General features: G+C 37.4%; 2 protein-coding genes across 2 annotated transcripts in view; one reads left to right on the forward strand and one right to left on the reverse strand.

Annotated features, from left to right (window-relative positions):
- The window catches only part of LOC108617297 (uncharacterized), a 48,295-nt gene extending 34,379 nt beyond the window's left edge, over window positions 1–13,916 (forward strand). The window contains exons 2-5 of the mRNA XM_018013039.2: window positions 8,553–9,052; window positions 11,010–11,265; window positions 11,338–11,490; window positions 11,702–13,916. Coding sequence (XP_017868528.2) covers window positions 8,553–9,052; window positions 11,010–11,265; window positions 11,338–11,490; window positions 11,702–12,070 — 1,278 coding nt within the window. The 3' untranslated portion in view covers window positions 12,071–13,916. The remainder of the gene's footprint in view (window positions 1–8,552; window positions 9,053–11,009; window positions 11,266–11,337; window positions 11,491–11,701) is intronic.
- LOC108617298 (thymidylate kinase) lies at window positions 12,387–13,910 on the reverse strand. Its single transcript, XM_018013040.2, has 3 exons — window positions 13,770–13,910; window positions 12,840–13,206; window positions 12,387–12,769 (listed from the first exon to the last, which is right to left on the reverse strand). Exons 1-3 carry the CDS (start codon window positions 13,849–13,851, stop codon window positions 12,583–12,585), a joined length of 636 nt encoding a protein of 211 aa, XP_017868529.1. The 5' UTR covers window positions 13,852–13,910; the 3' UTR covers window positions 12,387–12,582.
- Window positions 13,917–13,994: the final 78 nt, after the last annotated feature.

Raw genomic sequence — 13,994 nt, forward strand, 5'->3', positions numbered from 1 at the left:
GAGTGAAGGGGATATCGATAGAGTGAGAGGAATATAGAGAGAGATTATAGATAGAGTCAGACAGAATATGAGAAAGGGAGAAATATATATAGAGTGAGAGAGAATGAGAGAGAGAGAGAGAAAGAGAGAGAGACAGAGATATATATACATCTATATAGATAGATTGAGAGAAAGGGAGAGATATAGACAGAATGACAGATTGAGGGAATAGGGAGATGTGCGCGATGAGAGGGAATAATATCTTATATATTTAGTATTATATTTATATTTAATTGCCAAAAACACACAGAGCATGATTTAAGCATTTGCCAGTGAAGAGAGGAAACATTATATATTATTAAATATATATCGGATGGTTTAATATGTATTTTATTTATAACACATACGTATACATGTATATATAAGCTTGTGTCAACATTTCTTCCCAAGGCACTTCAACAATCAATTTGTTGTGCTCTCCTTCTTGTTCCTTCCGGCGACCTTTCATGTGCCGCACAAGTAATGGGAAAGGGGTAAGGTCTGGGGAATACGTTAGCTGGAGCATCATTAGGCTCTTGCTTTTGGCCAACATTTTGACACAAATTCTTTGCTTAATTTGGGTGAAGCAAAAATCAAGGACGAGCCATAACATGGCCAAGCTCAATATGGCTATAATATATATATGAATAGGAAAATTTTGTAAGTTAAGTAAAATATATATAAACTATTTTGGCAAATAGAGCTACAGAGTTCTAGAGATAAAAGAGGTCTCTTAAATATAATAATGATGATAGAGAAGAACTAAAAGAAATACAAATTCAATTTGCAGCAATTCTTAGATTTCTTTAAAGTTGATATATCTAGTCTTAACTTTTATAAGCATTGAATGGCTCATGCATATCACAAACACATAGAGAGACAGAATACAGCTAGCTCAAACAAAGTCTGTCTGAACTCAAGCTGATTCTCTCATTTTTCTTCAACAATCCAACATAAATGTGCTTATGAAAATTGCCAAAATGACCTATAAATACTCTGGAAAAATGTGTGCTTGTAGCGAAATTAAATAAATGAAAGGGCAACTTGTAGTCAAGTTTTGAAATTGGCAAACTTTGAAATTAATTAAAATCGCCATCAATGCTGCGCCCTGATGAAACCATAACAAAAACTAATATTTGACAATTGCCAATAATCGGCAGAGCAGCCGCATGGATTGCCAAAACACAAGCAACAGCAACAGCAGCAACAACAACAGCAAAGTATTGCTGAACAAACAACAGCAGCAACAACAACAACAACAACGGCTACAACATGAGGCGAGCGCAACAATTAAAACAAATCGAAAAAAGCAATGTAAAATTTTCATGTTCTAAAAAATGTTTTTTACTTCGGCTGTTGTTTTATGTTTTGAGTGAAAACGGCGCCACGCCCCCTTCGGTGGGCACTCGCTCAACGCATGCAAATTGAGGTAGAGTGTGCCCCAACGTGCCACAGCAAGTGTGTATGAGTGTGCGGCTGTGTGCATGTGTGTGTTTGTATTTTTGTTGCTTGTTTTTGCGCTTTTTGGGTGTAAGGACAAAGTTTTGTTCGAACAATTGCTGCCGTGCACGAAATTGAATTGAAAACTCAAAGGTCACAAATTTATGCAATATATGTATATATGTGCACACATACATATAGATCGGCACTTTACATATGTTTGCGGCACGTGTGAGTGTGTGTGAAACAGTTGAACATGGAGCGTTGGATTGTTGTTTGATTGAAAATGTAATTGAATGACAGCAGCAGTAAAATAAAACTAAAAAAAATAAAAAAAAAATAAAGATTATAAAATAGAAAACTAAGACTAAAATGCATTGGCAAAACTTTGTTATCAGTTTAATATTGGGAAAAAATATATATAAAAATAAACAAATCAAGTATGAAAACATTTTCTTGACAGTCAAAACATAAGCACAAATATGGGCGTACGATTGCCCAGATATTGCTGAAATATGAATGCAAAATAAGTTTATTTTATGGCATAAATGCATATGCAAGAATTTATGTGATATCAAATAAGTTTTAATACAAACAGTTTATTGCTTAAGATTTATAATTGCTTTAAACAAAAGAGCAGGAAATTGAAATAAAATTTGAAAAATAAACAAGAAACAAAATAGTAATCACAGAAAATATATATTAAATTCATCAATAAAAAATGTATATAAATAAATAATTACAGAATTAGATATACAGAAAAAAATTATATCTGAAAGTCATAAATAAAAAAATCGAAGTTAATAATTGCTAACAACATAACTAGAATGTATTTAAATCAGCTAAATTAAAGGCATAGCCCTATGAATGATTAAGAAATTGTGCTCAACTATTCTAGAGAATGTGTCAAAACAAAACTTGAAACTTGAGTTGAGCCAGCTGCATGACAAAAGCTGAATGCTACGGCACTCGATGAAAGGTGCATTAATAAAACTAGTGGAAATATTGATCATAATTTGCTCTTTCAGGAAGAAAAGATAGCCCCATGAATACCTCAGAAACTTGGGCCAAGCCTTCTAGTGAATGTGACAACGAAACTTGGAACTTGAGATAGGGCAGCTGCATGACAAAAGCTGAATGATACAAGACTCGACAAAATGCACATCAATGCCAAATACTGAATAATATAAATCATAAAATAAAAAACATATTCAGGATACACAGAAATATAAATGCTCTTAATTTAAATATTATAGCGAATGTAAATAAATCTATAGAGAATGTGTCAAAACAAAACTTGAAACTTGAGTTGAGCCAGCTGCATGACAAAAGCTGAATGCTACGACACTCGATGGAAGGTGCATTAATAAAACTAGTGGAAATATTGACCATAATTTGCTCTTTCAGGAAGAAAACATAGCCCCATGAATGCCTCAGAAACTGTGGGCCAGCCCTTCTAGTGAATGAGATAACAAAACTTGAAAATTGGACTAGGTCAGCTGCATGACAAAAGCTGAGTGCTACAAGACTCGGTGCTACAAGATAAGGTACATCAATACCAAAGACTGAATAATATGAAGCTTGTGGCAAATTTTATCCTCATAGCTCACGAAATAGAATAGAAATAGAAAACATAATCATATGATTCACAGAAATATAAATGTTCTTAATTTAGGTCTTCCAGCGAATTTATAGCAGAAGCTAAATGCGATGATACTGCATGACAGAAGCTGATTGATATGACACTCGTTGTAATACTGTAGTAGTACATCCATGAAACTTGTGGAAATATTGATCAGAATTTGCTCGCTAAATTAAAGGCATAGCCCTATTAATGATTAAGAAACTGTGCTAACTATTCTAGAGAATGTGACAAAACAAAACTTGAAACTTGAGTTAGGGCAGCTGCATGACAAAAGCTGAATGCTACGACACTCGATGGAAGGTGCAGTAATAAAACTAGTGGAAATATTGATCATAATTTGCTCTTTCAGGAAGAACACATAGCCCCATGAATGCCTCAGAATTTGTGGGCCAACCTTTCTAGTGGACATGGACAACAAAACTTGAAACTTGGGTTAGGTCGCTGCATGACAAAAGCTGAATGCTACAAGACTCAATGTAAGGCACATCAATGCCAAAGACTGAAAATATGAATTTATAAAATAGAAAACATATTCATGATACACAGAAATATAAATGCTCTTAGTTTAAATCTTATAGCGAATTTATGGCAGAAGCTAAATGTGTATATATCATCATACTGCATGACAGAAGCTGAATGATATGACACTCGATTTAGTACTGTAGTAGTACATCCATGAAACTTGTGGAAATTATGATCAGAATTTGCTCGCTAAATTAAAGGCATAGCCGTATGAATGATTAAGAAACTGTGAACTATTCTAGAGAATGGTGTCAAAACACAACTTGAAACTTGAGTTGAGGCAGCTGCATGACAAAAGCTGAATGCTACGACACTCGATGGAAGGTGCAGTAATAAAACTAGTGGAAATATTGATCATAATTTGCTCTTTCAGGAAGAAAACATAGCCCCATGAATGCCTCAGAAACTGTGGGCCAACCCTTCTAGTGAATGGACAACAAAACTTGAAACTTGAGTTAGGTCAGCTGCATGACAAAAGCTGAGTGCTACAAGACTCGGTGCTACAAGATAAGGTACATCAATGCCAAAGACTGAATAATATGAAGCTTGTGGAAGAATTTATCCTCATTGCTCACAAAATAGAAAACATAATCATTGATTCACAGAAATATAAATGTCATTTATTTTGGTCTTCTAGCGAATTTATGGCAGAAGCTAAATGCATTGAGCCTGCATGACAGAAGCTGAATGATATGACACTAGACAGATCATATATTTATTAAACTTTCTGGTCATGCTTATATCTGGTCATATCTGGTCATGCTATAACATTGTAATGCATGAATTGCAATTCAAATTTTTTTATACTAAATGCTCTAAAAATAAGCAAAGAGAGTTTTACGTTTTTCTGGTAAAATATGTAACGAGCAGAGGAAGAAGTAACTCGCACATAAAGAGAGAAAATTAGCTCAACAACTCTCTATGTGTGTGAGTGTGTATAAAAATAAACGAGAGCACTCAGGCTTGCTGCAGCTGACCCTGAAGATTTGAGTGAGGCGTATATGTGCGTGTAAATGTGAATGTGTGTATAGAAGTAAGGAGAGAGCTTAAAGGGAGAGCAGCAGCAGACCAAGCACCAATCAGTGCTTAGCACTCTCAGTGGATCTAGACTCCGAGAAAGGCTTCATGGCGTATGGGTGCGTGGTAATGTACGTATGCTTGTGTGTGTAGAAGCATGTGAGCTTTAAGCGAGAGTAGCTACAGAGCAAGCACCAATCAGCACTCAGCACTCTCAGACGATCAAAGGCTCTAGAATTCAATTTCGTATAATGCGTATGTGTGCGTGGTAATGTACGTTGGCTTGATAGCAGTAAGCGAGAGTAGCTACAGAGCAAGCACCAATCAGCACTCAGCACTCTCAGACGATCAAAGGCTCTAGAATTCAATTTCGTATAATGCGTATGTGTGCGTGGTAATGTACGTTGGCTTGATAGCAGTAAGCGAGAGTAGCTACAGAGCAAGCACCAATCAGCACTCAGCTCTCTCAGACGGTCAAAGGCTCTAGAATTCAATTTCGGATAATGCGTATGTGTGCGTGTATATGTGTGTATGTAGAAGTTAACGAGAGCACTTGCTGCAGCGACATCAGACCAACCGCCAATCAGCAGTCAGCCCTCTCAGTCGATCAAGCTACACTCGGAGAGGCTTCAGAGTTAAGTTTTGAGTGAGTCGTTTACCTATTATACTTATAAAGGCAAGTCTGCAGAGCAGCTCAGTCAGTCGTTTGTTTTATCTGGTGTGGCTCGGTTGATCTGCAGTGAAGGATGTTATTTTTCTTTTTTATTATTTGTTAATATACAATTAATTATTAATAATATACATATTAATAATGGTTAAACAATATTCTGTTGATTTTATATCTGTATTATTTAATAATAATATTGGCAATGCTATAAAATAGTTATACGAATAATAATAACAAGGATAATTATAATTTGGATGGAAAGTATGTATTAGTTAAGGCTTGCTAAAAAAAAAAAAAAAAAAAACTAAATTACTGACATTGTCTTGGCAATGCATTTTAGGTATAAACTAGTCGGGCACTGCCAAGAGCAGAACACTATTTTTGTTGACTATGTAACTTAAAAAACAGTACACAACACAGCAAATATAAACTCTAGATTTTCCCTTTTATTTTATTTTTAATTTTTTTTGTTTGTTTTTTTTTTTTTTTGTGTGTTTTGTATATCACAGAGGTATTAAAGTAAACCAAAGGAAATATAAAAAATAGTATATATGTATATACAAAGAGTTATGCATAATGCAACACGCAGAGAAACGGCTTTAAATGTGAACTAATAAATTATGAAATTATAATTTCAATTGTGCTCGACACGTGCGCATATCCATATTTATTTAAGCAATTATTTATTTAATTAATGTTCATTAAAAAAGGCATAAAAAATGCTCAAACAACCTCGGCAAGGATTAATATGCATGATAAATGCCTTATGCAGTTTGCTTAACAATGAATTACACAACAGTTACATATTACAAATATTTAAATTAAATTGCGAGAAATCAAAACAAAACTTAAAAGCCAATGAGAGCAAAGCTTTAAAAATACTTGAGCCGAGCGTGTGACAGGGATTTGCAGCTGGGATTATGCGACCCTTTTCCGGCTTGACCCGACTGGACTGAGAAAAAGCAGCTTATGCTGACAACTTTAAATCGGCAGAAGATGCCTTAAACTAAGCCAAAGCCACCTGTAAGACCAACAGGCAGTCGATTCGCCTAACAACAGCACACAACTGTCACCTACTGCTGCACAGCCGGCATGGCTGCGTCAGCCCCAGCACTAAGTATTCAATTCCATAAACACTTGTACACGCAGATCACGCGGCCATCGTAAGCCAGCAGCAAGCGGCTTGGGCGAAACTTCATCAACAGAAATTGTGAATTCCATACAAATAGTTTGACAAACTTGCCCCAAAAACTTGGCTCCAATTGGTTTGTGGTGGATCGGCGAAGGGGCCGGTGGCTGGGAGCCGGGGGTTGGGGCCCAAGCGACGAAGATATGGCAACTTGGGTGCCAAGGCAAAAAGCGCAAATGAAAGAAGTTTTGCGGCAGTGCGAAGCGACGATAGGCAGGAAATGCCACACAGCAGCAGACATAAAAGAAATCTTATAAAGCCACAGCAAAAAGAAACTTATATTTCTATACAGCATCCACACACACACGCACACACACACACACACACACACACACACATCTATGTGTGTATGCATGTAAAACTAGATGGAGATAAAAAAAGTTGTAGTCCAAAGTGAAAGATTTATGCCATTTACAGCGGTTCATACCTTCACAATTTGGCGTAGAGTTTGGAAATGTTTTTTTTTTTTTTTTTAATTTGTAAATTTAAATAATATTAATATTCATATTATTTCAAAAATGCCTGTAGCTAATTATTTTATTAACAAAAAAAAAAACAAAAACAAAAACATTTTATTATTATATCTAAAACAACAAATTTGCATATATTTTTCACATTTATATGTAAAATTAAAAAAAAAATATATAATAATAATTAGAAAAAATGTTTGTTTATATAAAAATATATATTATTGGAATAGACAAAAATCTTTCCTTTTTTGTTCTATATGTATATATAAGAACTGTTTTGTATGTTTTTTTTTTTTTTTTTTTATATGTTTAAAAATAAAAATCCCTATTGATTTTATATATAAAATTTTGGATTATTTTGTAAATATTTTTTAATTAATACCAATTTTTAATCGTTGTTTATTTATATATAAATATTTTGAAATTATAAAAAATAGTTCTCTAATTTACATAAAACATATTTTCTAAATCTTTCATATTTTTATATTAATATTTTGTATGCATATCACATTAAATATAAATCATATTACTTCTGGTATATTTATTCAAAGACATGCTGCATTCACATTATTCTTGTACAGGGTATTTATTATTCAATCTCTCGCCTGTTACCCATGCTCCGCTTGGAACTGCATAGTTTTCTTCCTTTTTTGAGCATTTTCTTTTTTCGAGGCGCCAACTATTTGGTCACGTATCGTGCGCTTATTATGAATGTGCTGATATATAGGACTACATACCTATAAAGTACATAATATACATATGCTCCGCTCCGCATGTATGGCGAGAGAGCAGCGCGTGCGGCATATTATCGCATGGCTCGCACGGCAGGCCAAGAGCCTGGCCAGGGCCAGCAGCCATGGGCCATTATCAGGACTCCAAAACACACAGCATACAACACAAAATGCGATGACGCGTCGCGGCGGCTCTATTTGGCCTGAAGGCTCAGATAGAGCCAAAGCGAAAGGAAGCGAGAGAAACAGAGAAATAGAGAATCAGACCACATAATCAAAGTCAGCCAGAGCGGGGCAGTGAGTGGAGGGTCTCCACTGTGTGGCAGCATGGCCAAGTGCTGCTCTCGTCGAAAGTTTTTCATGTCCGAAACAGTCGAGAATAGGCGCGTGAAATGCAGCCATCCCGCTCACGCGCTGACTCCGAGTCCGTGCGAAACCCGGCATTGGACAAGGCTCCAAAGTTTTAGACAACTTGTTTGGGTTCGGTTTTGGTTTTTGGGTTTTAGGTCTGCAGGTCTGCTTAGTTGCTGCTGTGTTGGATGGGTGGATGTGTGGATGGGAGGATGGGGTAAAGGTTGTGACATTATGCCAACGCATTGATTGTCAACATCCAAAAAGGGAATTGAACTCTGCGACAGGAAGTTTGTGTCTGGGCTCTTGTTTCACTCGCTTATCAATCAGCAGCAAGTGCCTGAGAGACCTTTCCATCGCATTAGTGGCCAGATTTAAGCCACTAATGTTGCTCAGTGTACATATGAAATGCTGTTCATCTACTTTTAAGCAAAATCGAAAAAATAAAATAAAAAATGAATTGTTATAGTTATGTATGCTCTTTTTTTTGTTACATTTACAGCTGCTGCTGTTGGCCATTGTTGCTGCACGATTTGGCAGCTCAACGCGGCGCTCAACGCTCGCATTGGCCTTTGAGGAGTCCAGGCAGCAGGACGCTCCAGACAATAGATACAACAGTTATTACAGCAGCAACGAGAACGATTATGGCAGCATTGATGGCATCGCAGACAATGACAACGAAGCAACAGCCAAATGGCAGCAAAAACTATATGGAAATTCCCAAGAGCAACTGCAACACGAGCAACAATTTGCTGATGATCCTGAGGCAGCTCGCAATGACTTTCTCTCGCAATTGTCTGACTTAAATGCGGCTGTGAAAGGTGCAGGCATGTTTGCTGCCCAGCACAGCAGCAATAGCAACAGCAACAACAACAACGACAACAACAACGACAACGACAACATCAACAACGATAACAATGTGTGGCAAGCCGCAGCTGAATTTGAAAGAGGCGAAACGCATTTGCCACAGAAGCGACGCAGTCATGGCAGCTATATGAACAGGTAGGTGACTCGCAGCACCTGTACAGGGTATATATATTGTAGTACGTATACATGCCCATGTTATGCCCTTGCCATGGACAACAAGTGCAAATTAGCAGCAGACATTACTGCTGCTGGCTGTGCCACATTCCTCAATGTGCCCCAAATATGATAGCCGTAAGTCCCGTCCGCCCACAGCTGAGCTGCTGGATTTGGCTGCAGCTTTGCTCTGCATATCAACTGAAAGCCAGACCTTCATGCATTTAAGCTGATTCGCCTGCATTGCGCTTTCTTTATCATTCTTTGTTATTTTGCGTGTATGTGTGTGTGTGTTTGTGTTTGTGTTTGTGCGCTGGGTAGATCAGGCTTAGCAGGATCAGGCGATTGCGTTGCGCCATGCCAAAGATTACGTAATTCGGCGTCAAGCTGAAATCAAGCAACAAAAGATTGACGAAGACAAAAGACTGGGAAATCCACAAAGAAATAAAAAAAAAACAAGTGTCACAACTTGTGTGGGCATAAGTAGACCAATGAATACGCTGCTCAGGCAGAGAATCTATAGAATTTATTGAGCTTAAGAATTTGTCAAAACAAAATGTAATAGTTGAAAAGGGCTTTGTTGTTTATAATTTCTTATAAAGGCTGCTGATTATAAAACTATATATTTTTAAAATAAGCAGATAGATTTTTTCAAAATGTATTTATTTACACATTTTTTACACATTTTTTTTAAATATATAGAGTTTATATATTTACACATTTTTTTGAATATATAGAATTTACGGCTTCGTATTTTTAACATAAAATAAAAGAAAATTCACTACATTAATATTTGAATTTAATTTTTTAAATAAATTTAAAATGTAAAAATATATATGTTTAAAAATTTAATAAATATAATTATATATATTAATATCTAAAATAATAATAATACTTAAACAAAAAAATATATATATTATAGGCAAAGTTTATTATGATTAACTTTTTTATTAAATAAATTTATTTAAAGAAAATAAATAATATATAACAAAATATTTAGCAGCAGTTTAGATCAAAGCAAAAATACAAAGTGATAATACGTATATACGCAGAATCAAAAAACAGTTTCTTAAAATTGTGCTTTAACTGAAACTAAACTAAATTTAAGTTGAACTAGAAACTAAATTTTTCTGAGTTTTTCTTTAGCCATTACGTTGAAACAAAAGCAAAGTTCATTTTATCTTCTATTTTTTTGGGGGGGTATTGTTAGCAATCCGGCTAGTTTTCATTTAAGTCAACGGCCAAGGCAACAATTCGAAAACACAGCCATTCGTTTCTAAACATTTTCGCCAAGTTTGCGACAAAACTATCAAAGCCGTTGTGTTTGCCCTGAAGTGCGCTTCAAAATGCGCCCACTCCACTCCTCGGAGCCAGCGCGGTGAGTGGTGAGTGGTTGCAGTTGCAGTTGTCTGAGTGGGCGGCTGGGTGGTGCTGCGTGGTGCTTGGTGGTGTCGCTGTTGGGTTTTGCCGCTCAGCGCAAAGCATTGACAACGAAAAAGAGGAAATCCGCTGGCAGCCAACGACAGTCGCGTTACTATGGGAGCTTTGTGTATGCCACGCCCCGCATTCCTTGCGCCCCCTTGCGTCCCACTCGCTAGATATAAACGCGGATGGCAAACGCCGCAAAATGAAAGCTAAAAAATTCATTGGCATTTGCTGCAGTTGAATGCAAAATGATGCGCTTTTGTTGCCCAGCTGCAAAAAAGTGAAAATAAAAAAAAAAAGAGTAAAAAAAAAAGGAACCTAAAAACTATCTAACGCCATGCAAATAGCAAACGTCAAAAGCGAATTTATTATTTTTTTCTGTTTGTTTTCTCTTTTATTTTTTTGAGCGCATTTTACGGACGGCCGCAGCCGTTTCCGGCAGCTGCAAGTGCGCGAGCATCGCCGCTAATTCATTGCCAAAGCTTAAATTTTTCTATGCATATGCAATTTCTAGGTATGCAGCAGAAGCGGCAGGAGTAGCGGGAGGAGCAGCAGCAGCAGTCGGTCAACCGGAGCGCTACGAAATGCCCAGCGAGACGTCCGACGACGATGTGGACATTGAGGGCGAGGAGGACTACGCTGTGGGCGCAATGGATGCAGATGAGCTGAGCGACCAGCTGCCCTATGGCATACAGAATGTGCGCAAGCGGCGCGTGCGCAGCGTGCTGCAGCACCCACTGGCCGCACAGCAGCAGCCCCTCAGCGAGGGTGTAAGTAGAGCGAGCAACCAGGCACCCGAAAAGGTTAACTGACATTCATAGTTGTGTCTGAACTCTTAACAGGTCACCTATCAATCGCTGTGCCCCACGAAGCGTGTGACTGTGAAGCTGGACAATGGCGAATATCGGCCCAATCACTATGTCGAGGTGACCTGTGCCAACAACTATGCTCCGCTGCCTGCCCGCCTGAACGAGCGAACGGGCATAAAGGGTGAGGTGCGTATACTTGATATTTACACTGAAGATACAAAAAAAGTTGAGAAAAAGAGAGATGGCAAGAAACTTAACTACATATTTTATAAAAAAAAAAAAAAAATAAATAAAAAAAAAAAAAAAATAAAAAAAACTATAGTACGATGAATATTTTTTATCATTTTCTATAAACTTTATAGACTTAATATTTATTAATATATTTAATTCCTTGCAGATCTGTTCGGCAATTGGCTTATCGTGCATTCAACTGAATCGCACCATACACCTGATACGCCTCAATGAGGGCAGCGGCTGCTGGGAGTCGGAGACGCGAACTGTGCCCTCGGGCTGTGAGTGCATGTGGCCGAAGCATAGCAATGGCGACATTGCCTATCACCAGGCACAGAAACGTATCGGGACTACGGCCAGGAAATTTAAGGAACACATCGCAGCTGGCAATATTGACTACAAGCCGGGCACGGGCTATCGCCAGCTCACGCTGCGCACCCGGAAACCCAAAGCCGGAATAAAAACAGGGGTCCGCGCCACTAGACGCAATCGACGTGAAGATCTCTTGGACTACGAGAACTATGAATTGATATAAATGGAATGACATGGCGAGGGCGAGCCACGTGCCAAGCACAACGGGCAGCGCATCACAAACGAAATTTATGGATCATTTAGCAACTAAGTTGAAGGTGTACATTAACATACTAATTTGTTCTTGCTGTGGTTTTAGCCGTAATACACTCTTTATTCATATTGTAATTGTAAAAACAAAACAAAAAAAATCAAAAAAAAAAAAAAAAAAACACTATATGGTATACTTAAGTATAATAATGAATTAAACAATGGAGCAACCAAAGACACGGGCGATAAATCAATGGGCTTAAACACGTTTGCAAATCTATATTGATGTCTTTATAATTGAACTTTTGCATTTTTATTTCAACCAATTTGAATTCATAATCCCATTGAAATTGCTGTTATTTATGTTACTTATACTATATACTATTTATACTATTTACAAATGCATTTATAACAATGCGCCAAACGAAAATTAAATGTAAATCGTGTACGTAAACGTAAATCAATGGAAATCCATTGCATTGATTATTATGTGAGCCTTTCCAGCGGTTGCTCTGCCACCTGCAGTAAGAGATTTTCAGCAATTGTTGAAATTTTCGAATGCAGTTCCTGTTCCGTTTGTAATGCATCGAATTGATGCCAGTAGCTGGATTCCTTTTTATTGAAATGATCAAATAGGTCGCTCACTTTGCGCTGCAGCTCTAATTTTTCATACCTGCAAGGAGACAGACAATTATATATGAGCTACCCTATCTATGAGATCAGATTGATAGTGAAATACAAACCGCTCGTTGCCGAAACTGCCTCGGGATGCTAGCTGATCGGGATTTGCCTTTAAGTAGAATACAGCGTCGGGTTTCAGCAAGCCCAGATCTGGTGCCCAGCACCAATCCAAGTCAAGTCCCTTGGCCACCGAATAGACCACGCCGGAATAGGCATAGCGGTCACATATTATTGTCGTGCCGGCCAGCAGATCCGCTTGGATGCTGCTCATGCATTCCCAGCGATTCGCCGAGAAGAGCAGGTGAATAACTTCATGGGACAACTCTTGGGTGTTCTTCAGAAATCGATTGATGACATCGCCAATTATTGTGCTACGATTCGGAAAGTTGATTTTCTTCGCAGCAATACCTTTTTCCTTTAGCCGTTCGCCTGGGATTAGATTGATATTACAGGAGTTTTCAATTGTAGTTCTTATCTTAGCAGATGTGGAAATATAGGATGTATTCGTTATCCTTCTGTGGCCGCTCCATAACAGCAAAATCTGAGCAAAGCCGCTATTAATGGAATGAATGCTCGCGATATAATCTTCAATTATGACTTCATTAAGTATGGATTAGGAAAGATAAACAACTAAGATCTGCTACCAATCGGTTAATAAGTTCATTTCAATGTCAAAACAAGGCGATTTCTTTTCTAGTCAGAATTTTGCCAGCAGCGCAAATTTCTACTTTGACTGGCGGGAAAGTTCACAATAGATTCTCTTAACCGCATTGCAAAGAATTTTAGCGGCAAAATTAGCCACGATTGCCAATGCACGCGAAACTCAAAATTACAAAAGTAAACAATGTTTTTGGTTTATATATTAGATCTAACGTGTTACATTGCAAAACTTAAAGTTGAAGCATATTAAATCAATTAGTTTCACAAGTCATGGACAAATTAAGTGCCAAACATTCTCACTCACTTTTGGTTTATCTACTTTATTAACTTACACAGTTGATTGCTTTGCGTTGACTTGCCAACACGATCACAGCCTTCAAATACTATAAAGGCACCACGTTTATTTGATTCCATGTTAAATTAATATTGTGTTGTAGTTTTTACTCAAGTGATAAGCGGATTTAATTTCAATAGTGAAATGCACACTTCTGCAATCCAGGGCTACAGAATTGTTTAAACTCGCGGCTGCGTGACAAAAGCTGACTGATTTACCCGCG

This window comes from Drosophila arizonae, chromosome 5 (genome assembly GCF_054131065.1).
Source record: "Drosophila arizonae isolate 15081-1271.41 chromosome 5, UAZ_ARI_1.0, whole genome shotgun sequence".
In the NCBI taxonomy this organism is placed as follows: Eukaryota; Metazoa; Arthropoda; class Insecta; order Diptera; family Drosophilidae; genus Drosophila; species Drosophila arizonae.